Below are 24473 nucleotides of genomic sequence, written 5' to 3' on the forward strand. Positions count from 1 at the left end.
CTTGACGAGCCTAGCATGTACAGACATGGCCTCGAAACACAGAAGACCGAAAGGTCGAGCATGAGTCGTATAGAAGATACGATCAACATAAAGATGTTCACCGATGTTGACTATTCCGTCTCACGTGATGATCGGACACGGTCTAGTTTAACTCGGATCATGTAATACTTAGATGACTAGAGGGATGTCTAATCTAAGTGGGAGTTCACTAATAATTTGATTAGTTGAACTTAATTATCATGAACTTAGTCTAAATATTTTACAATATGTCTTGTAGATCAAATGGCCAACGTAGTCCTCAACTTCAACGCGTTCCTAGAGAAAACTAAGCTGAAAGACGATGGCAGCAACTATACGGACTGGGTCCGGAACCTGAGGATCATCCTCATAGCTGCCAAGAAAGATTATGTCCTACAAGCACCGCTTGGTGATGCACCCGTTCTCCCTGCAGAACAAGATGTTATGAACGCTTGGCAGGCACGTTCCGATGACTACTCCCTCGTTCAGTGCGGCATGCTTTACAGCCTAGAGCCGGGGCTCCAAAAGCGTTTTGAGAGACATGGAGCATATGAGATGTTCGAAGAGCTGAAAATGGTTTTCCAAGCTCATGCCCGGGTCGAGAGATATGAAGTCTCCGACAAATTCTTCAGCTGTAAGATGGAGGAAAACAGTTTTGTCAGTGAGCACATACTCACTATGTCTGGGTTGCATAACCGCTTGACTCAGCTGGGAGTTAATCTCCCGGATGATGCGGTCATTGACAGAATCCTCCAGTCGCTTCCACCAAGCTACAAGAGCTTTGTGATGAACTTCAATATGCAGGGGATGGAAAAGACCATTCCTGAAGTATTTGCTATGCTGAAATCAGCAGAGGTAGAAGTCAGGAAGGAACATCAAGTGTTGATGGTCAATAAAACCACTAAGTTCAAGAAAGGCAAGGGTAAAAAGAACTTCAAGAAGGACAGCAAGGAGATTGCCGCGCCCGGCAAGCAAGCTGCCGGGAAGAAGCCAAAGAATGGACCCAAGCCCGAGACTGAGTGCTTTTATTGCAAGAAAAGTGGTCACTGGAAGCGGAACTGCCCCAAATACTTAGCGGACAAGAAGGCCGGCAAAACCAAAGGTATATTTGATATACATGTAATTGATGTGTACCTTACCAGTAATCGTAGTGACTCCTGGGTATTTGATACCGGTGCCGTTGCTCATATTTGTAACACACAGCAGGAGCTGCGGAATAAACGGAAACTGGCAAAGGATGAGGTGACGATGCGCGTCGGGAATGGTTCCAAGGTCAATGTGATCGCCGTCGGCACGCTGCCTCTGCATCTCCCTTCGGGATTAGTTTTAAACCTTAATAATTGTTATTTAGTACCAGCTTTGAGCATGAACATTGTATCAGGGTCTCGTTTAATTCGAGATGGCTACTCTTTTAAATCTGACAATAATGGTTGTTCCATTTTTATGAGAGATATGTTTTATGGTCATGCTCCTATGGTGAATGGTTTATTCCTTATGAATCTCGAACGTGATGCTACACATGTTCATAATGTGAGTACCAAAAGAAGTAAGGTTGATAATGATAGTCCCACATACCTGTGGCACTGCCGCCTTGGTCACATAGGTGTCAAACGCATGAAGAAGCTCCATGCTGATGGACTTTTAGAGTCTCTCGATTATGAATCATTTGACACATGCGAACCATGCCTTATGGGTAAAATGACCAAGACTCCGTTCTCAGGAACAATGGAGCGAGCAACCGACTTATTGGAAATCATACATACTGATGTGTGCGGTCCAATGAGTGTTGAGGCTCGCGGTGGCTATCGTTATGTTCTCACCCTCACTGATGATTTAAGTAGGTATGGGTATATCTACTTAATGAAACACAAGTCTGAAACCTTTGAAAAGTTCAAGGAATTTCAGAGTGAGGTTGAAAATCAACGTGACAGGAAAATCAAGTTTCTACGATCAGATCGTGGAGGAGAATACTTGAGTCACGAGTTTGGCACACACTTAAGAAAATGTGGAATAGTTTCACAACTCACGCCACCTGGAACACCTCAGCGTAATGGTGTGTCCGAACGTCGTAATCGCACTCTGTTAGATATGGTGCGATCTATGATGTCTCTTACCGATTTACCGCTTTCTTTTTGGGGCTATGCTTTAGAGACTGCCGCATTCACTTTAAATAGGGCTCCGTCGAAATCCGTTGAGACGACACCGTATGAACTATGGTTTGGGAAGAAACCTAAGCTGTCGTTTCTAAAAGTTTGGGGATGCGATGCTTATGTCGAGAAACTTCAACCTGAAAAGCTCGAACCCAAATCGGAAAAATGCGTCTTCATAGGGTACCCAAAAGAAACTATTGGGTACACCTTCTACCTCAGATCCGAAGGCAAGATCTTTGTTGCCAAGAATGGGTCCTTTCTGGAGAAAGAGTTTCTCTCGAAAGAAGTAAGTGGGAGGAAAGTAGAGCTTGATGAAGTATTACCTCTTGAACCGGAAAATGGCGCAACTCAAGAAAATGTTCCTGAGGTGCCAGCACCGACTAGAGAGGAAGTTAATGATAATGATCAAGATACTTCTGATCAAGCACCTACTGAAATTCGAAGGTCCACAAGGACACGTTCCGCACCAGAGTGGTACGGCAACCCTGTCTTGGAAATCATGTTGTTAGACAACGGTGAACCTTCGAACTATGAAGAAGCGATGGAGGGCCCGGATTCCGACAAATGGCTAGAAGCCATGAAATCCGAGATAGGATCCATGTATGAAAACAAAGTATGGACTTTGACTGACTTGCCCGTTGAGCGGCGAGCCATAGAAAATAAATGGATCTTTAAGAGGAAGACAGACGCGGATGGTAATGTGACCATCTATAAAGCTCGGCTTGTCGCTAAGGGTTATCGACAAGTTCAAGGGGTTGACTACGATGAGACTTTCTCACCGGTAGCGAAGCTGAAGTCCGTCCGAATCATGTTAGCAATTGCCGCATTCTACGATTATGAAATATGGCAAATGGACGTCAAAACGGCATTCCTTAATGGTTTCCTTAAGGAAGAATTGTATATGATGCAGCCGGAAGGTTTTGTCGATCCTAAGAATGCTGACAAAGTGTGCAAGCTCCAACGCTCGATTTATGGGCTGGTGCAAGCATCTCGGAGTTGGAACATTCGCTTTGATGAGATGATCAAAGCGTTTGGGTTTACACAGACTTATGGAGAAGCCTGCGTTTACAAGAAAGTGAGTGGGAGCTCTGTAGCATTTCTCATATTATATGTAGATGACATACTTTTGATGGGAAATGATATAGAACTCTTGGACAACATCAAGGCCTACTTGAACAAAAGTTTTTCAATGAAGGACCTTGGAGAAGCTGCTTATATATTAGGCATCAAAATCTATAGAGATAGATCAAGACGCCTCATAGGTCTTTCACAAAGCACATACCTTGATAAGATATTGAAGAAGTTCAATATGGATCAATCCAAGAAGGGGTTCTTGCCTGTGTTACAAGGTGTGAAATTGAGCTCGGCTCAATGTCCGACCACGACAGAAGATATAGAAGAGATGAGCGTCATCCCCTATGCCTCAGCCATAGGTTCTATTATGTATGCCATGCTGTGTACCAGACCTGATGTTAACCTTGCCGTCAGTTTGGTAGGAAGGTACCAAAGTAATCCCGGCAAGGAACACTGGACAGCGGTCAAGAATATCCTAAAGTACCTGAAAAGGACTAAGGAAATGTTTCTCGTTTATGGAGGTGATGAAGAGCTCGTCGTAAAGGGTTACGTCGACGCTAGCTTCGACACAGATCTGGATGACTCTAAGTCACAAACCGGATACGTGTATATTTTGAATGGTGGGGCAGTAAGCTGATGCAGTTGCAAGCAAAGCGTCGTGGCGGGATCTACATGTGAAGCGGAGTACATGGCAGCCTCGGAGGTAGCACATGAAGCAATATGGGTGAAGGAGTTCATCACCGACCTAGGAGTCATACCCAATGCGTCGGGGCCGATCAAGCTCTTCTGTGACAACACTGGAGCTATTGCACTTGCCAAGGAGCCCAGGTTTCACAAGAAGACATGGCACATCAAGCGTCGCTTCAACTCCATTCGTGAAAATGTTCAAGATGGAGACATAGAGATTTGTAAAGTACATACGGACCTGAATGTAGCGGATCCGTTGACTAAACCTCTCCCTAGAGCAAAACATGATCAGCACCAGAATTCTATGGGTGTTCGATCCATCACAATGTAACTAGATTATTGACTCTAGTGCAAGTGGGAAACTGTTGGAAATATGCCCTAGAGGCAATAATAAAAGCATTATTATTATATTTCCTTGTTCATGATAATTGTCTTTATTCATGCTATAATTGTGTTATCCGGAAATCGTAATACATGTGTGAATAACAGACACCAACATGTCCCTAGTGAGCCTCTAGTTGACTAGCTCGTTGATCAACAGATAGTCATGGTTTCCTGACTATGGACACTGGGTGTCATTGATAACGAGATCACATCATTAGGAGAATGATGTGATGGACAAGACCCAATCCTAAACATAGCACAAGATCGTATAGTTCGTTTGCTAGAGTTTTCCAATGTCAAAGTATCTTTTCCTTAGACCATGAGATCGTGTAACTCCCGGATACTGTAGGAGTGCTTTGGGTATGCCAAACGTCACAACGTAACTGAGTGACTATAAAGGTAGACTACGGGTATCTCCGAAAGTGTCTATTGGGTGACATGGATCAAGACTGGGATTTGTCACTCCGTATGACGGAGAGGTATCACTGGGCCCACTCGGTAATGCATCATCATAATGAGCTCAGAGTGACCAAGTGTCTGGTCACGGGATCATGCATTACGGTACGAGTAAAGTGACTTGCCGGTAACGAGATTGAACGAGGTATTGGGATACCGACGATCGAATCTCGGGCAAGTAACATATCGATAGACAAAGGGAATAGCGTACGGGGTTGATTGAATCCTCGACATCGTGGTTCATCCGATGAGATCATCGTGGAGCATGTGGGAGCCAACATGGGTATCCAGATCCCGCTGTTGGTTATTGACCGGAGAGTCGTCTCGGTCATGTCTGCTTGTCTCCCGAACCCGTAGGGTCTACACACTTAAGGTTCAGTTACGCTAGGGTTGTAGGGATATGTATATGCAGTAACCCGAATGTTGTTCGGAGTCCCGGATGAGATCCCGGACGTCACGAGGAGTTCCGGAATGGTCCGGAGGTAAAGATTTATATATGGGAAGTCCTGTTTCGGGCATCGGGACAAGTTTCGGGGTTATCGGTATTGTACCGGGACCACCGGAAGGGTCCCGGGGGTCCACCGGGTGGGTCCACCTGTCCCGGGGGGCCACATGGGCTGTAAGGGGGTGCGCCTTGGCCTAATGGGCCAAGGGCACCAGCCCCACATAGGCCCATGCGCCTAGGGTTTAGAGGGGGAAGAGTCCTAGGAGGGGAAGGCACCTCCTAGGTGCCTTGGGGGGGAGGGAAACCCCCCTTGGCCGCCGCACCCCCTAGGAGATTGGATCTCCTAGGGCCGGCCACCCCCCTTGGCCCTCCTATATATAGTGGGGGAGAGGAGGGACTTCATACCTGAATGCCTTGGCCTTTGGTTGCCTCCTTCTCCCTCCCCAACACCTCCTCCACCTCCATAGTGCTTAGCGAAGCTCTGCCGGAGTACTGCAGCTCCATCAACACCACGCCGTCGTGCTGCTGCTGGTGCCATCTCCCTCAACCTCTCCTCCCTCCCTTGCTGGATCAAGAAGGAGGAGACGTGGCTGTTCCGTACGTGTGTTGAACGCGGAGGTGCCGTCCGTTCGGTGCTGGTCATCGGTGATTTGGATCATGTCGAGTACGACTACATCATCACCGTTCTTTTGAACGCTTCCGCTCGCGATCTACAAAGGTATGTAGATGCATCTAATCACTCGTTGCTAGATGAACTCCTAGATGATCTTGGTGAAACGAGTAGGAAATTTTTTGTTTTCTGCAACGTTCCCCAACACCGAGGACTCCAACCACATCTTCTTCGCCTGCGTCTCCGCCCGGTTCCTCTGGAGCTGCTTTCGCGAGATTGTCGGTGGGAGTTGGTGCCACACCAATTTCTCGGACTTATTTGCTAAACTCCAATTGTCCCCTTCGTCCTCTCGCCACATTAGGTGGCTCGAGGTTGGGGTCCTTGCCTGGACGCTTTGGACCGTTCGCAATAAGCTAGTGATCCAGTGTACTCCTCTTCGTCGCGCTACTGATGCTCTCTACAAATTCTCGGGTTTCTTGCAACTTTGGCGGCCGCTTAGCCGCCCCCTGGATTGGGACGCCATCTCTGCCTTCATCGCCGATCTCCGCTCGATGGCCGTCCGCCTGTCGCCCCCGCCGCTGCCGCCTCCGCCGGAGCCTGACTAGATCGCCTGCACTGGGCAGGCTTTGTTTTTTCTCTTTCTTCTGGGCTTGTTGAGCTGTGCCCTCAGCAGAACCTTAATACTTTGTTGTGGTACTTGGGTGGTGTGTGTGTGTGGACCTGTTGTGGTTGTATGTCTTGTGGCGGTTTGCTTTATTTATAAAGCGGGGCGAAAGCCTTTTTCGGTAAATATTGCACATGGCGTACCAGTACATTCATATATTCCAGAACTTCATGTTGTTTTACTGGGTTTCAGGGGCCATATCTTGAAACCTCGAGGAACAAGCTGCAGAAAGTTGTTGGCGATGACAACATTCTTGTCGTGAAGTTCTCGGATATACCTGGGCAAAGAAACTTTGGCAATGACGTCGGTGCCTACTATAGTGTTTACCATAAGGTTGCTGAAGATGGCATCAGCTTGGGTTTGCGTCGTTACCGTTATCTCAGTAAGTTTCCATATCCTGGAATGCAACCTTTACTGGGATATATGTAAATGCCAGACTAAATAACGGATTTTGAAATATTAAGTGCACTAGTATACACATGCACACTGATGTCAATTGCAGCTTTCTCTAAAAAAGGTCAATTGCAACATCCAAAAACAAAGCATTCCAGAGTAACCTATAAAGTGCCCGTGATGAATGAATCACCATTAAAGTTACTACTACTACCAAGGAAAACTACAGAAGCACTGTTGCTAAAAATATTGACACATGCTACAGAGTAGGAGACTGTGAGTTTTAGCTAGAAGTCAGAATATTTAAATCTTGTCTAGACTACCCAGCTAAATCTTATTCTAGTTCAGTCTTTATTTACCATAGAAGAAGAATTATGCTAGGCTGCTACTAGAGATTACATATAGTTTGGTCAAGTAGAAGCTGCTGACCAACCAGGCTTGGCTGTTAATCAGGATGTAGACACCATGCCTAGAAAACATGCTATGATACCAAGAGGACCAAGAGAAACAAATACAGAGAGATCACATAATACAACACACCCTCTAGCTGGTGGACATCATGGAAATAAATTATAAGTGTACTTCTTTCTCCTTGGCCAAAGTTTAAATACATGTTGGTCGTGGCGTGCAAGTTGTACTCTTCTCATGAGAAAATTGTGCCTGTCTTTTTGTTTCTCAAGTAATGTATTGAACTGTAAATTACGACATAAGTCTTCCAGCACATCCTAGTTCTGTAAACCATAGCGCAGTAAAATTGAAGTGAATTCATGAAAAGTTCCTCTGCTCTTAATTTTTCATAAAAAATTCTGTCTTATTTCCAAGGAAAAGATAGTTTTCAGTTGACGGTTCCGGATTTTGCTAGAAGCCACTCGGTTACTTGGATAGAAGTGGACAGTTCGCTAGTTTTACATGTTTTCCATACTAGTGTGAACCATCGGTGCTACTCTTTTATGCAGCTAAGTAGCTACACTGGTTAAGTTGAATTATTTGTCTTGACTTGTCTGCCTGTGTTGCCAGTTCACAAAGACGGGGGCAAGGAGGGGAAACTTAAAGAGGGAACCGAGAAATTTTCTTCCGGTGTTAAATGCTACTTTCTACGCACTGAATCTGGGTGGAACAGAGATGATGCTTATATCCTCTCCAATAAAACAATTGATGAGGCCCGCAAACTTTTTATGCACGTTCACACTGTTCCCACCTTGGCAAAATATTTGGCCAGGTTAAGAATCTTACTACTTCTGTTCAACAGTAGTAACTATTTAATGCATACCTTTAAGGATATATTCTAGGATATGCCCTGTTGTCAGTGTGCTCTTGCTATCTGCCTCAAGAGTTTGGACCGCTGACAAAAATAATCAAAAAGATTTGCTCCATTGTTAAAACATGAAATTTTAATCGATTTGACAACAAGTATGATGTTTCTGCAGAAGTTCATAGCCTACTTTTGTTTTTCAATGTAACTGTGCTTGGGGTGTTTCAACATCCTACACAGTGGAAATAAACAATGGATGCCTTTTGCCTTCTTTTGTGGCTGCAGTCACTGTCCCTATTTGTGGGTGATATTTATGTGGTTGCTCTCTGACTGAATCATCAGGTTTGCTTTGGTATTGTCCAAAGCTACAACACTACTAGATGCCAACGACCTATCAAAGGTTAATGTTATAATTATCGAGGACATACCTTGCAAGGTAAATATCTCTCTTCCTCTCTGATGTTTTGAATTGGTACCTGACTGTACCATTTACATTTAGTGGAATATTTCAGGATAGAAACGGAAACATTGTTCTCAGTCATGGGGAGCCTTTGATCCACACTGATGGGACTGGCCTAATCTCAGAAGATATAGCCAATAAATGCCCGACGAGTGTCGTCAAGGGAAACTTTTCGAGGACACCTGACCTGCAAGTGTGTGATTCTCTTTTTACCCATATCTGCATGATATATTCCAGTATAATTAGTTTTTCCCAGTTATTTTATCTTTTCTTACATAAATGTTTTTTGGGGATGGTTTAACAGAATGATTGGATTTCTTGTCTCAGTTATCATATGTTTTTTTAACAAAAATATTGGATCTCTGTGAAGGTTATTATTTTTGCTAATACAGGAAACATTTTAATATCTCTGTGAAGGTTATTTATCCTCCACTTGTAAAATCCTGTACTGAACTTGAAGAGTTGGGAAAAGTCCCCCCCCCCTCCCCTCCCGGTCGCTCCCGCGGGCGACGCGGAGGGGAAACCCTAGCCGCCGGTAACAGGCCCCCTCCTCCTCGACTCCTCCCTCGCCGCCGCCGGCTCGCGCTGACGGGCGAAGCCCGGTCAGCCTCGGCGGCGGCGGGGCCTTCCTTCCCCCTGCTCACTAGGGCCGACGCGGGTCGGGATCAGCGGGCGGCGGCATGGCGCTGGCCGAGGGCGTGACGGCGCGGCGGCGGACAACGGTGGCGGGGCCGGTGCCTGGCGGCGGCGTGTTGGGCTTGGTGTGCTCTGTTCTGCGCGGTGGCGCCTGGCGTGGTGGCGGCGGCCACTGGTGGAGCGCGTCGGCCCCCCTTCGGCGGGTGGCTAATGCAGATGCGGGGTGCGCCGCTCCTGGCCGCGTGGGCGGCGGATCGGCGGCGAGCGTGGCTGGCTCCTGGGGCTTCCCCGTTTGCCCTGGGAGCAGATCTGGCGATGGTGCTTCCTCTCGGGGGATGGATTGGGGGAAACCCCTTGGCTGTTCTCTGCGGCCACGATGCCGGCGGTGCTCCGGCGTCGTTCCCCTTCTTGAAGGCGGCTTCGCAATCCCCCCCTCGCCCTCCCTTCCTCGTCCCGGGTGAAAGCCCCAAATCTACGGATTGGGTGGTGACGGCGCTCGGGCGTCGTTTTTCTTCTTGAATACACCACCTTGGTGCGACGGAGTGGTGGTCGAGGCCTTGGCATGGGAGGTGGCTGCCGGATATCGTCAGTGGTGTCCATGCTCGGCCACTTGCGGTGATGTTGGCGCCGGCGCGCGGCGTTGGCGATGCTCGGTGGTGCGGCTGCCTGGTGCGGTCGTTGTGTTTGTCGTCCCCTCCCGGCAACCTGTTGGTCCTGGTCATGTGAGCTCAGGGGTGAGCGACTCTGCCTGTCGACGGCGTAGTGTCCTCCGATCCAGGACTAGAGGGCAGGGGGCTCTCTTCGGAGGTAGAGACGAATGGCGGACCGGATGGCTTGGCCCAAGGGGGATGACAGAGCGTGACAATCCTCCTGCAGCGGGATCTACCTTGGCTCAGCCGCGGCGTGTGTTGGCTCCTGTTCGCCGAGGGCTTCGATGTTCAAGCTTGTGCTTGGTGTATTCGAGTCTTGTTAGTGGCTCCTTTGGTATCTTGTATCTTTGCCGTTTTTAGTTTTTTTCTTCCTTTCTTCTTCTTTTTCTTTGGGCTTGATGTGCTGCTCGCCCCAGCATTGCGATGTGTCAATGGTGGTTTGCTTTGGAATACAAAGCGGGGGGAAACCCTTTTTCGGTAACTTGAAGAGTTTGGCATGGCAATGTCATGTCAACATTAGTTTCCTCCACTTGAAAAATACCTTGATGACATTTCAAGTTGCATTAACAAATGTATCAGTAGGTTGATGATGCCCATGTCATGTTAACGTTAGTTGGGCTATGTAATCCTTGGACTGAAAGATATGACGAGCTTATTTGTTTCTTCTCAAATGCTCTATTATTTAACTAATCAGTTTATTGCTCTTTCGCTCCCTCTCTCTAGCCTCTACTTTTGCAGATCCGTATGTTCTATAATGGACTTGCTGTAAAGGGAACCCTTCTTGTTGATAGAAGGGTACGTATAACTTAATTTAAGTTTTAGTAGGCTTGTTGTTGTTTAGCAAATGGCAGGTTCAATAAACAAATGGTTGTTTGCAATGTTACCTTGATTAGTACCTTTCTTATTTATCATCTCTGTTGATTATACTTTTTGTGCTTTAAATGCTTCTATTTGTACAATCTATGTTATATTTATTTATTGTATTGGCCTGAAATTTGGTTCTATTAATATGACCAAACTTCACAGTAAAGATTATTTATAATTCTCTGTTATATTGTCATCATCATGGATGAGTTGAAGCAAAAAAAAATTAGGTTCTTTTGCAAGCAAACCATTTTTCTTGACCTTATGGACTGTCAATTTTCTGAACTTTTTCCATGGAAGTGGAATTTTTAAATTGTATTCTTCTAAGTGAAGTCTGTAAATTGTATTCTTCTCTATTGCAGCTTCTTCCTGGAACTATTAAGATACGGCAGTCAATGATCAAAACAGCATCTGATCCAAATCTACGGGACGAGCAGTCCTTTAACTCACTGGAAATAGTTAGTACAAGGTAAGCAACGTAGACTTGTGCTTAAATCCAGTAAATGCAAACATCCAAACCAATTTGGTTCGAGCAACTGCTGGGAAAGCTCCCATCAAATTGTGGAAGCAAGTTCAGTTCCAGGATCATATTGGAATTGCCACCAAACAAACAAGAAATAGAAATCAATAACATGCTATAAATTTAAAGGAACAGGGAAAAGAGGACAGCTTACAAACCCACTGTTCACAACAAAAATTTCCTCTTTGTTCCAACTAACTTGTTCAAAACCAAATTTGACTTGGAATTTGAGATGATATTCATAGCATCCCCCCCCCCCTCCAATCATTTTGATTTGGTTGTCAGACAATAGTTTCTCAAAGATATCAATCTGCTACTGGAGGTGTCCTTCTTCGAGCTTATATGCCGAACAAGTGTTCTGTGTTAATGCATGAGTAGGGTTGTTCATGCTTACCCACTGCTTTTGTTTGGGATGAATTGGTTTATATAGCTAATATTCATAAATCTAATTTCTCTATAGTGGTAATCCTTGGAAGTTTTTTCCATCGAAGTATGCTTTCATTAATTGTACGGATTTTTCCATGAAAATTTCTACAGCTGTTGGAATCCTTTCCTTTTAGCTAACACTTGAACACTATTCTTTCTCAGCAAATATCCAAAAAGAGCCTTTACATCAAGGTTTTTAATCGCACTGCTTCACTATGGAGGGGTTCCAGCAGATTATTTTTTGGAGCTTGTAAGGAAGGCACTAAAAGATGTTGAGAAAGCCTGTCATAAAGCTAGTTATTCTCTCGAAGGTCAGTTAAAAATATTGTGAATAGATCTTTTGGTCATGTATGGCAGGAGTTGTATTTTTTTTAATGTGAAACTTTGGCTTTCCGACTATGGTACCTTGTCATACCTTGTCACACTGAAGCATTGGCTTGGAGCTTCTGTTAACATGGCCCCTATTTGCAGTTGCATATAACCATGCCAACTTGGATGATTCCATGTCGGCACGAATGATTCTTTCTGGAATTCAACCTGAAGATGATGCATATTTGCAATACCAGCTGGCTTTTATGACTCGAGAAGAAAGAGAAGGAATCAAATTAGGAAGGATTCCTATTGAGGAGAGTTACTATCTGATGGGCACATCAGACCCTACAGGGACACTAAAGCCCAATGAAGTTTGTGTGATACAGTAAGTTGTAGCAATATTGCCAATATCCACCATGTCGTCCTGATGTTTTTTGATTCTTCCTCCGTCACAGTTTTTGAATCTAAAAATATCTTAGTCACAGTTTTACATGAACAAGACAATGGTTCATCTCAAATTAGTTTTTCATGTTTGTTATAGGGGTGGCCTAATGGCTGCTGGGAGCTTGTACTACCAGGATGAACTATAAATTCGCAAACAAACAACAACAACAACAACAAAGCCTTTAGTCCCAAACAAGTTGGGGTAGGCTAGAGGTGAAACCCATAAGATCCCGCGACCAACTCATGGTTCGGGCACATGGATAGCAAGCTTCCACGCACCCCTATCCATAGCTAGTGCTTTGGTGATACTCCAATCCTTAAGATCTCTCTTTACGGACTCCTCCCATGTCAAATTCGGTCTACCCGACCTCTCTTGACATTCTCCGCACGGTTTAGCCGTCCGCTATGCACTGGAGCATCTGGAGGCCTTGCTCTGAATATGCCCAAACCATCTCAGACGATGTTGAACGAGCTTCTCTTCAATTGGTGCTAACCCAACTCGATCTCGTATATCATCATTCCGGACTCGATCCTTCCTCGTTTGGCCACACATCCATCTCAACATATGCATCTCTGCCACACCTAACTGTTGAACATGTCGCCTTTTAGTCGGCCAACACTCACCGCCATACAACATTGCGGGTCAAACCGCCGCCCTGTAGAACTTGTCTTTTAGCTTTTGTGGCACTCTCTTGTCACAGAGAATGCCAGAAGTTTGGCGCCACTTCATCCATCCAGCTTTGATTCGATGGTTCACGTCTTCATCAATACCCCCATCCTTCTGCAGCATTGACCCCAAATATCGACAGGTGTCCTTCTGAGGCACCACATGCCCATCAAGGCTAACCTCCTCCTCCTCGCGCCTAGCAGTATTGAAACCACACATCATGTACTCGGTTTTAGTTCTACTAAGCCTAAACCCTTTCGATTCCAAGGTTTGTCTCCATAACTCTAACTTCCTATTTACCCCCATCCGACTATCGCCGACTAGCACCACATCATCCGCAAAGAGCATACACCATGGGATATCTCCTTGTGTATCCCTTGTGACCTCATCCATCACCAAGGCAAAAAGATAAGGGCTCAATGCTGACCTCTGGTGCAGTCCTATCTTAATCGGGAAGTCATCAATGTCAACATCACTTGTTCGAACACTTGTTACAACATTATCGTACATGTCCTTGATGAGGGTAATGTACTTTGCTGCGACTTTGTGTTTCTCCAAGGCCCACCACATGACATTTCGTGGTATCTTATCATAGGCCTTCTCCAAGTCAATGAACACGATATGCAAGTCCTTCTTTTGCTCTCCATAAGTTGTCGTACCAAGAAAATGGCTTCCATGGTCGACCTCCTAGGCATGAAACTGATTTTTGGTCACGCCTGTCATTCTTCTTAAGCGGTGCTCAATGACTCTCTCCCATAGCTTCATTGTATGGCTCATCAGCTTAATTCCACGGTAATTAGTACAACTCTGAACATCCCCCTTGTTCTTGAAGATTGGTACTAATATACTCCATCTCCATTCTTCTGGCATCTTGTTTGCCAGAAAAATGAGGCTGAAAAGCTTGGTTAGCCATACTATCACTATGTCCCCGAGGCCTTTCCACACCTCAAAGGGGATACAATCAGGGCCCATTGCCTTGCCTCCTTTCATCCTTTTTAAGGCCTCCTTGACCTCAGACTCCTGGATCCGCCGCACAAAACGCACGATGGTCTCATCAAAGGAGTCGTCCAGTTCAATGGTAGAACTCCCATTCTCCCCATTGAACAGCTTGTCAAAGTACTCCCGCCATCTATGCTTAATCTCCTCGTCCTTCACCAGGAGTTGGTCTGCTCCATCCTTGATGCATTTGACTTGGCCAACATCCCTCGTCTTCCTCTCGCGGATCTTGGCCATCTTGTAGATGTCCCTTTCGCCTTCCTTCGTGCCTAGCCATTGGTAGATGCTCTCATACGCCCGACCCCTTGCTTCACTGACAGCTCGCTTTGCGTTCTTCTTCACCATCTTGTTCTTTTCTATGTTGTCTGCACTCCTATCCAGGTATAGGCATCCAAAACAATCTTTCTTCTCCTTAATCGCCTTCTGAACGATAAATTCGCAAAAAAAGTTACAAATTTCATAAACTTCTGAATTTGTTCACACATGTACATCTTGTCATTTATGCGAGTTTAAAGTTTCATAAAAGAAGACAAGTTTCGTGTCCTGAAAAAACAAGCAGTGCTCTAAGAGAAGCAGTTCTAAGCACTTAACTTACTTTGTAATACTGGTTGTAATTTTTTTCATGAAATTTTATGCGCACACAAATGATACAAAATGTACATGCATAGTTTGTTTCAGAATTTTTTACATTCGAACTCTTGTGTGCAACTTCGGATTACTCTTTTAATGTTGACATACCAACTTATACCATCTTTCGAACTTATGTATGTAGGCTTTACTGTAGAACATCAAGTCTTGTTATTGAATACCCTGCAGTTTTGTACTTAACCTTAGCGTAGATGGTTTCATACTATTTCATATCATGAAGATGTCGAGCCATCAGTAGTTTGACTGTCCTTCTAGTAGTACTAGAATAGCTGAAGCAGTATGTTCAGCAACAAATTTTTAATTATATTGTCTGGATTCTGGCTTCATGGTTACTGAACGATATGTAATACTCCCTCCATCTCATAATGTAAGACCATTTTTGACACTATCATAGTGTCAAAAATGATCTTACATTTGGGACAGAGGGAGTACATTATACTAATAATGTATTATCAGGTTCCCACAGAATGTGGGACTTCTAGAAGCGTACTGCATTTAATTAATGTTGATAGCAAACCTTTTCGAGATCATTCCAAAGCGAAGTGTCAAATTATATTTTTCTAACTATTTTATTTCATTAAACAGCGAGAATGGACAAATTTCTGGAGATGTTCTTGTCTATACAAATCCTGGGTTACATTTTGGCGATATACATGTGTTAACTGCAACTCCAATTCCTAATTTGGAGAAGGAGATTGTAGGATTTTCCAAATATGTTATAATATTTCCTATTTCTGGTCCACGGTCTTTGGCTGACGAGATGGCTAACAGCGACTTCGACGGTGATATGTACTTTGTATCAAGAAATCCCCAGGTAGGTTTATTTTTTCCTAGCATTTTGCAGTGAACTATTCATTTCAATTATATCTGCTTACCAATGGAATCCACTGGAGAACACTTATTGCTAGTATATTATATTTTTCTTCCATCAAAAGGCTGGAATTTGCGATATTGTTTCTGATAGTTGAAATCATATTACTACTTACCACGTGCATTGCTTGTTTATCTCAGCTCAATTGCATGTTTGTATTACGATTTAATGTGGATGGTTTCTGCCAATTTATACAATATATCTACTATGTTTTTCAAAAATTATATTATGATATTTAGGAATATAATGTGTACTTCTGATGCACATGTTGTGGTTTCTTTAACTTAATAAGTGAGCAGAGTTAGGCTTGTGTGCCTCTGGGGCCATTTATTTCTTACAACACCCAAAGACATCGTTATTCTTACTTTATATTGTATATTAACAACAAATAAAATAGTGATATTTAGGAGCAGATTGTCATTTAGCACCAAACATCTTTGTATGTCATCATTCTGCAGAATTATCACTTTGCTTGCACAAATGACCTTTTCAGTTACTTGAGCACTTCAGACCATCTGAAGCATGGGTTCCGAGAAACCCACCAAAAAAAGTCGAACAAAAGAATCCTCAGCATTATGATGGACCCCAGCTGGAAAGCCTGTTGTTCAAAGAATTTTTGAAAAGTAGATTTGTACCCAGGTATTATTATCTTATGATTATGTTATTGCCTGGCAAAACCTACAAGGCTGGATATTGTCTTATCTTATAATGTTAAAAAATGAATTATTTGTATAATTATTGATGATGTTTAATTTTTTGTTAATACATATAGAAAATTTTGTAAATTACTACTACTGCCACTAGCATTTTCATTTTGTGAGTCAACATCAAGGCTAGTCGAGAACTGAAACGAGTAAAATCTTATGTGCTCTTTTTTTTTAATGAAACTTGGCATGTACTATCCTTCCGAAATCCTCTCAGCTCGTACATTTAGTTCTCGATTTTGACTATTTGGTGTGTGTTATGTTTACAAATTAGTCTGATTTCATCTTTACGTAATATAATGATTTAGTCATTCGTCATCTTTGAAATAGTATATTAGTTCAGTAGTACATAACTATATATACGACCACTTAGTACTATATTTGAGATGGATATCATTATTATTAGCAAGATGCATATGTGGACATCAGATCTGATCAGTATGCGTTAACTGTCTACTTTTCAGTGACCATTTTGTAGGCTTTATCAATACATATGAATTGTACAAGTAATATTGTCGAACATGATTTGAGTTTATTCTCGCTTCAGTTATACGATAGGTACAGCTGCAGATTGTTGGCTGGTATACATGGATCAACTTTTGGCAGGTCAAGTTCAAGAAAACAAACGCGGAATGGAAATAAAGGATAAGACGCTTGACTTAGTTGACATATACTATGAGTCTCTGGATGCCCCCAAGACAGGGATCAAGGTTATTTTCAATCCTGATCTCATTTGCGTTGTAGTTCCGTCGTCCTTTAGTTTTCTTACTGTCCATGTGCTGTTATTAGCTGGTTTGTGGTTTAATATCTGAAAAGGCTGTTTTGTGGCGTCCAGCTCAGGAAGGAAAGTCCACAAGGGTTAGTAATCTAGGTGCAGTTGTAGATTCTTTTGCATGCTATCATGTGGTGTCCAGCTCAGAATCCAATTAGAGGCAAAATTTGGTGAAGAATTAGGGGAATCCAGTTGTAGTTGAATTTAGGTGCAGTCAGATTCTTTTGCATGCTATCATATCAAAAGTTTAATTGCCCTGGTGCTAATGAATTTTTGTATGGGAACAGTAGGGAGAGCCCTACTGAAGAAATATATTAACATGGAGGGAAATAAAAATGATTCATAGGAGATCAAAACCGTCACAAGGCAGTTATAAAGTATGAACATAAAAATTCTCTGGTTGTATACTTCTCCTGCATGTCCCAACTACTGGCAGCACCGCCAGTGCCATGTATTGCCCACTGAGCCATTTGTCTGTCCGGAAGAGTTCCTTAGCTAGTGATAACATGTCCATGATGATTACCTAAAGAATATATCCAAAATGATGCTAAATAATGTCGTTGCAGAGTTGACTATTACTGGTTTGTCAATTATTCGATTTAGTTGGCATGTGAAACATTGCAAGTCTCTAATGCCGAGAAGGATGACATGATGTAGATTTCAATTTTGGTAGTATAATAATTTTGATATCATTTGTAAAATAAGACCCCTTATTCTACTTTAACTGGTGTTTAATCTTCCCTTCTCCGCCTATCTTTCAAATAGGTCGATGTCCCCGATGCACTGAGGGTCAAAAAATATCCCCACTATATGGAAAAAGGAGATGATCGGTCCTACCATTCAACGTCCGTGCTCGGACAAATCTATGACGAAGCAAAAGCATTGTCAGAGCAGTCTAAAGATATTCCTCCAATCAGTAAGTTGCCATGTCCAGTTTGCTCATGCCAGTTCCTTTTGTGTATAGCTCTGTGGCTCTACCTTCTTTGAAATGGATCCTTAGTTCCTTACTAATCACACGTTATGTAACCAGAGATTACAGTAGAGAAGTATAGCCTAGCACGTGCTAGAATACTACTCCCTCCGTTCCCAAATACTTGTCTTTCTAGGCATTTCAAATGGACTCAACATACGAATGTATGTAGACATATTTTAAAGTGTAGATTCACTCATTTTGCGCCGTATGTAGTCACTTGTTGAAATCTCTAGAAAGACAAGTATTTAGGAACGGAGGGAGTAGATCATAGAAGTTAGTACCCAAGGACATTGAGACATAGGTGTACACGTATTTCTAATTACTTCTGTATACACTCTTTTTTGAAATGAAAGGGGTTGCCCCCCTGCCCCAACATTTTATTGAAAAAGCAAAGGCAACCAAAGCATACTGTTAACAGCTCTGGGCTCCAGCCAGAAGTAGCCGTAGCAGAATTATTACAGACAATGCAACTAAAAGTGTGAACACACACACAAGATAACTGAGTTTCAGGCCCCTATAGGAAAAGCAAAGCACAAGCTATGAAATCCCCGTAGGGCCATCTACACGCCAGGCAATCCTAAGCAACTCCCCGTGATGATGGTCGAGCAGCTTCAAGCATTGGAGGAGTAGCATAGCTTGGGAGTCCACACACAAGATCTTCCATTGATGGATATGCCTCCCCACCAGTTCCAGAACACACTTGATACTTCGTCATTTTCTTCCCTGAAACACAAATTCATTCCGAAACAACCATAAGCTCCATAAGGTAGCAGCAGAGATCAGATTAATTGCATCATAGCATTTTTTCTTCTTCCAAAAAGGAATAAAAGATTCAAACGATTCAGGCACATGCATCTTAGTGCAATTAGAAATCACAAGCCACACTTGTCGGGCCACCACACACTCAAAAAATAGGTGATGGATACTTTCAGCTTCACCATAGAAGACACACGTCAGGTCCTCCACATGTTGGCGTTTAGCCAGATTATCCCTAGTTAGACTCTTGTTATGCACTATTAACCAAAGGAACACATGGATATTAGGTGGGACTCTAATTCTCCAAATAAAATCTCTCCAGATAGAGACCACTCCCCCCCCCCCCCCAATTGATCATCTTATACACAGATTTCACTGAATACACTCCTTTACTTTCTAAAGTCCACACAGGTTTGTCAGCCATGTTGGATAAAGCAACACCTTTAATCACACTGAGCATCTCATTCCAGGAGCACAGAGTAGCCTCATTTACACATCTCCTAAAGGTCAGCTGCAAGTTTTCCCCATCCCAAACCTGGGCCAAAGAGGCATCTTGTTGCTGACAAATAACAAACATATCCCAAAATCTAGTCTTGAGTGAAAAATCACCCACCCAAGTATCATGCCAGAAAGAAATATTTCTCCCATCCCCAGGGATCCACCTATAGAAGGTCTTGGCAGTAGAAAAGGCCCTGGTAAAGCTCTTCCAGAAAGGAGAGCCCACCCCAGTTTTGGACCAAAGGATATTTGGCCTGTCCACATTATATTTATATCTAAGCAGTTTCTTCCACTCACTATCTCTATCATCAAAGAAACGTTTGCTCCAAGCAGCAAGTAGAGACATATTAAACTCCCTAAGATCAGGGACACCCAAACCACCCCACTCTTTCTTTTGAGAGATCAGCCCCCATTTGGCTAGATGATATTTATGATATCCCCAACATCACCCCAGAAAAAGTGAGACATTTGAGAAGTAATAGCATCAATTGCCCACTTAGGGAATTTCATAATGGACATTAAGTAAGAAGGAATACTAGCAATGCAAGTGGTAAGTAAGATCAATTTTCCTCTATAAGAAAGATTTCTCCCCAACCACCCAGCAATATTTCTGATAATTCTATCAATAATAGGTTGGATATCCTTTCTCCTGAGTTTTTTGAAGTGTAAGGGGACACCAAGATATTTAAAAGGGAATTCCCCAATTTGGCAACAGAAAATTTGGGCAAACTCATTAGCAGTCTCCTCATCAATATTGATGGTATGCAAGTCACTTTTATGAAAGTTGATGCAAAGACCAGACAGTTTTTCAAAACAAGCTAAGATCCATTTTAAGTTTCTAGCATGATCAATAGAGGCATCTAAGAAAAGCAGGGTGTCATCAGCATATTGCAAGCTGACCACACCGCCAGGCACCACATGAGGCATAAGCCCTTTAATCAAATTATGGCTAGTAGTTTTCTTCAACATTTTAGAAAAAACATCAGCCACTAAGTTAAAGAGGAGAGGGGAGGAAGGGTCACCTTGCTTTAGACCTTTCCCTCCCACAAAATGAGGACCTATAGTATCATTAATTTTAACGGCAAAAGTCCCTTGATGAAGGCAATTACAGACCCAACCTATCCATTTCTCACCAAAACCTCTAGATTTAAGCATTTCCACAAGGAAATCCCAATTCACCTTATCATAGACTTTTTCATAATCCAACTTTAACACCAGGCCACTAGAGCCAGTTCTATGGATCTCATGAATCACTTCATGAGCCATGACCACACTTTCTAGTATAAATCTCCCTTTAATAAACCCAACTTGGTTTTGAGAGATAATTCTGTCACATATAGGGGAAACCCTAGTATTCATAGCTTTTGAAAAGATTTTAACAGAACTCTGTTACAATAGGTTAAGTTGTTTTCCGTAGACTCTGCTATCATGACATTGATTGGGTGTGGCATACACGAATCCACCTTTTCAGACTCTGCTTATCTTTTCTTTTGTTGAATATGGGTTCACGCCGCCCCGGTCTCTGCATCATCATGATGCACACAATCATGACTGTGCCTACCCTTGATATGTTTCCCATATCCATTATGTTTTTCAGATATATCGCCCCTGGCGTGCTTTACAGAGGTGGCCGTGGGGGTAACCAAAGAGCGCAAGGAGGAGTGGAAAAGGCTTTACGACGAATATCGAGGAGAGAGCACAGCCCTCTGCGATAAGAAGTACAATAAGAAGTACAGCAAAGAAGAGAGAGACGCGGGGTTTACGAAGCTTTACCAGAAGTATAGGCGGGTGAGCATCCTGCGTAGTCAATATGCAGAGATTGGCTCCCGTGAAAAACTCTGACCCGGTTACCCTTACAGATGCTGTACGACGCGGAGGAGTTCGACGACAGCCTGAGGAACTACAACGAGGTGTTTGGCGAGGCCTGCGCCATCTACCAGATCGTCTACGAGTATGCGCGGAGACAGAACAAGGCTACATTGTGCGGCTTTGCGTGGAAGGTCGCCGGCCGCGCACTGTGCCATCTGCACGCGATCAAGCGTGGCGGCGAGACGGTGCTCTGCTCGCAGTCCGTCCTCCGGGACGCCTTCAAGAAGAACCGTTGAGGTCACGTGCAGTGGCGGAGCTTCTTGAGGGCCAACCTGGGCCATGGCCCCCCCCCCCCCCCCCCCCAGCTCACAAGAAAACATCTACTCTCTCCGTTCCCAAATATTTGTCTTTCTAGGCATTTCAAATGAAAACAACATACGGATGTATGTAGACATATTTTAAAATGTAGATTCACTCATTTTGCTCCGTATGTAGTTACTTGTTGAAATCTCTAGAAAGACAAATATTTAGGAACGGAGGGAGTATATATTTCTTTGTATTAGGCATGTTTTCAACTAAAAATCAGCTAAAATAGTACATTTGCCCCCGCTCCAGCCCACAGCCCCCCATAGTTTCGGCTCAAGCTCCGCCACTGGTCACGTGAGCTCCGCGGTTCAGTCACAAGCGTGTTATGGTGCCCTTGCTACTTTTGCTAGCGATATCCGTGAGTGGATTTTGTGAACCCTAAACCTGATGCATGTGTATGTGTGTGTGTGTGTGTGTGTCTGGTATGGAGTATTAGATTACGTGCTGAATTGTTGATACTACCTGCGTATTGACCACTGTCGTCCTTTTGTAGAGCTTTCATGCATATCCTGAGTTTCAACAAAAAAGTTATAGAATTTATAGCCCCAAAATAAAACAATTCGAATTCAGTGAAATTACACCAATCTGCCATTAATTTTACAAATCAATTATTAATAATAACAATAACTCATGCAAGAAGCGAAGAACAATAGAGATATTTTTTGACCCCAAGGAAAAAGAAATAGATTGGCGGACAAAATGGATCAAGGAGTTTTATCGATGTACTATGGCGTCTGCTACGAATCATCAGGTTCCAACCGTCCGATCAAAAGCCCTTGATACGTTAGATCGGTCAACTTAGACCGCGTCGCTCTCACGCACGGACGAGCACGCCGCGCGTGGCCTCGTCTTCCTCGCGTCGCTGCCAAATCAAAAAAAATCCCCACGCACACGGGATCCCTGAGATAGGTGCGGTGAGCTCCGGGAGCGGTGCAGAGCAGATTATGGACTTCGGATAGGCGAGCACGACATGGTTTGCAAGATCAGCCCTCTGCCTGCTTCACTTGCCTGCAAGAGGAGGATAACGTAGACCACATTCTTGTCTAATGTGTCTATGATAGGGAGGTTTGGCACCGATGCTTCGACATCTTCCAGATAAACATCGACCTCCCGACGAACTTGAGCAGGTTCCAAGACTGGTGGCTCCAGCAACGACGAAATCTCACAGGAAGGGCCATCCGAGGATTCGACTCCTTCATCATAGGGATGACTTGGGCGTTGTGGAAGCAAAGGAATGCTAGAGTGTTCAACCGACCACATCAACAAAAAACACCCCCACAGTTAGTTGAGCAAGTACTCCAAGGCATTAAGGATTGGAGAGCAAGGATTGGAGAGCGGCAGGATTCGGAGTCAGAGGCTGGTCATAGTGGGGAGTAACTTAGACTAGTAACATGCATATGTTACTAGTCTATGTTACTACCTTTATAGTGCATAGTATCATAGATAAGTATCATAGGTGGTCTCATTTATTGTCATGCATGAACATAATAGCATCACATTTATTATGTTACAGTATCTACCTATATTACTATGACCATCTCTTTCTTTTTTAATTGTCTGTCACATAAGCATGTTTACAAGTCCCAAGTGCATGATACTACTTATGTTACCCCCACTATGGCCAGCAGCCTTAGATCAATTTGTGAGAGAGTAGTCATAGTGCATTTAGTTGGTGTGGAGCTGGTGTGTCATTGGGAATGTTCGCATCTTGTAACGGCGTCTTGTAACTAAACTTTCTGCCTTCTGTAAAGCTAAGATACGTCATTGGCGTACTTTCGAAAAAAAAGCTCCGGCGAGCGGCCCTGAACTAGCTCGTAGTCGTAGCCGCCATGCCGCGCTCGTTTGCAGCACCAGGCTCGGCCCAGCGTCATTTCTCGCCTTGCAAACGCATTACCGCCGCCGGTCATGGCAACACCGTAGACCCAAGGCGTGGCAGCAGCGCTTCACTGCAATGCCCCCCCCCCCCCCCCCCCCAAAGAGGCGCCGGCGACGCTGCACCAAGCCAGCCACAAGCGCAGCGATGCAGCACCGGGACCCGACGCGCTCCATTGCAGCTCCGTAGCCGACGACTTGCAGCCCCATTGCAGCTCCGCCGCCTGCGTCGAGCGCTCCAATGCAGCTCCGCCGCCTGCGTCGAGCAGCTCCGCCGTCGGTGTCGAGCGCTCCATTGCAGCTCCGCGCCTGCGTCGAGCATCTCCATTGCAGCTCCGCCGTCGGCGTCGAGCGCTCCATTGCAGCTCCCCCGCCGTCGCTCGAGTACTGCAACGGCACGCAAGGTTACATTGCATCACGGACGAGGTTGCAACGCACCGTGATGGCCGTGGACAAGTTGTTGTGTCGCATACTGGCGGCCATCGACGCGTTGGTGCGTTGCAGCACCGGCGTTCGTCAACGAGCGCCGTTTCGTATCGCCGGCAGCACCTCCCGGTTCCCCCGCTGCTGTGGTGGTGCTCACCATGGCTCCCCTCAATGGGCGCTGCTTTGCAACTATGCCGCCTCCTGCGATGCAACGGAGGAGCTCCGGCTGTTGGTGCCGACGGCCGGCGTCAAAGCTCTTCCATCTTCCTAGCTGTTGTGGTGGTGCTCGGCTGCTCGGCATGGCTAATCTCTTGGTGATGGGATGTAAGAGGAAGAAAGAAAAGAAGAAATGAGTGGAGGAGCTGCGTTTTAGAGATGAGATAAGGTTGGAGCGAAGCGGTGGGCAGCCGCAGCCTGACGCGGCACGTGGCACGTAGAGAAGGAGGCTTACAAGAGAGAAAGGTAAGTCAGATGATTATTAATGTTTTCCATGAACTATATAGTCAGTCCCCTATATTCATAATCCCGTTTTAATTTGTGCTCCAAAGGGCATCTTCCTCCTTTAATTATGGATGCATCTCAAGAATACTGATTCTCTTTCCTTGTTTTTCTATCACCCTTCGGTTCACATATTTAATCGGTTCACATATTTAATCGGGAGGTGGATGTG

The 24473-nt window shown here is 44.4% G+C and overlaps 2 protein-coding genes across 2 annotated transcripts in view; one reads left to right on the top strand and one right to left on the bottom strand.

Annotated features, from left to right (window-relative positions):
• LOC123069192 (probable RNA-dependent RNA polymerase 3) overlaps positions 1-21961 on the top strand; it is a 30564-nt gene extending 8603 nt beyond the window's left edge. The window contains exons 5-18 of the mRNA XM_044491977.1: positions 6681-6870; positions 7899-8100; positions 8476-8569; positions 8646-8786; positions 10603-10674; positions 11106-11212; positions 11852-12000; positions 12161-12386; positions 15342-15570; positions 16121-16266; positions 16879-17041; positions 17869-18019; positions 20928-21118; positions 21190-21961. Coding sequence (XP_044347912.1) covers positions 6681-6870; positions 7899-8100; positions 8476-8569; positions 8646-8786; positions 10603-10674; positions 11106-11212; positions 11852-12000; positions 12161-12386; positions 15342-15570; positions 16121-16266; positions 16879-17041; positions 17869-18019; positions 20928-21118; positions 21190-21435 — 2307 coding nt within the window. The 3' untranslated portion in view covers positions 21436-21961. The remainder of the gene's footprint in view (positions 1-6680; positions 6871-7898; positions 8101-8475; positions 8570-8645; positions 8787-10602; positions 10675-11105; positions 11213-11851; positions 12001-12160; positions 12387-15341; positions 15571-16120; positions 16267-16878; positions 17042-17868; positions 18020-20927; positions 21119-21189) is intronic.
• Positions 21962-23395: 1434 nt separating this feature from the next.
• LOC123067425 (uncharacterized) lies at positions 23396-24268 on the bottom strand. Its single transcript, XM_044490224.1, has 2 exons — positions 23961-24268; positions 23396-23764 (listed from the first exon to the last, which is right to left on the bottom strand). Exons 1-2 carry the CDS (start codon positions 24102-24104, stop codon positions 23396-23398), a joined length of 513 nt encoding a protein of 170 aa, XP_044346159.1. The 5' UTR covers positions 24105-24268.
• Between the last annotated feature and the right edge of the window lie 205 nt (positions 24269-24473).

This window comes from Triticum aestivum, chromosome 3B (assembly GCF_018294505.1).
Source record: "Triticum aestivum cultivar Chinese Spring chromosome 3B, IWGSC CS RefSeq v2.1, whole genome shotgun sequence".
NCBI lineage: Eukaryota > Viridiplantae > Streptophyta > Magnoliopsida > Poales > Poaceae > Triticum > Triticum aestivum.

Bases quoted from the DNA above. Each gene is read 5' to 3' on its own strand.
- LOC123067425 (XM_044490224.1), bottom strand. From the start codon at position 24,104: ATGCCGAGCAGCCGAGCACCACCACAACAGCTAGGAAGATGGAAGAGC. The intron at 23,765-23,960 runs GTGAGCACCACC...GTGCCGTTGCAG, and splicing joins GCCCATTGAGGGGAGCCATG to TACTCGAGCGACGGCGGGGG.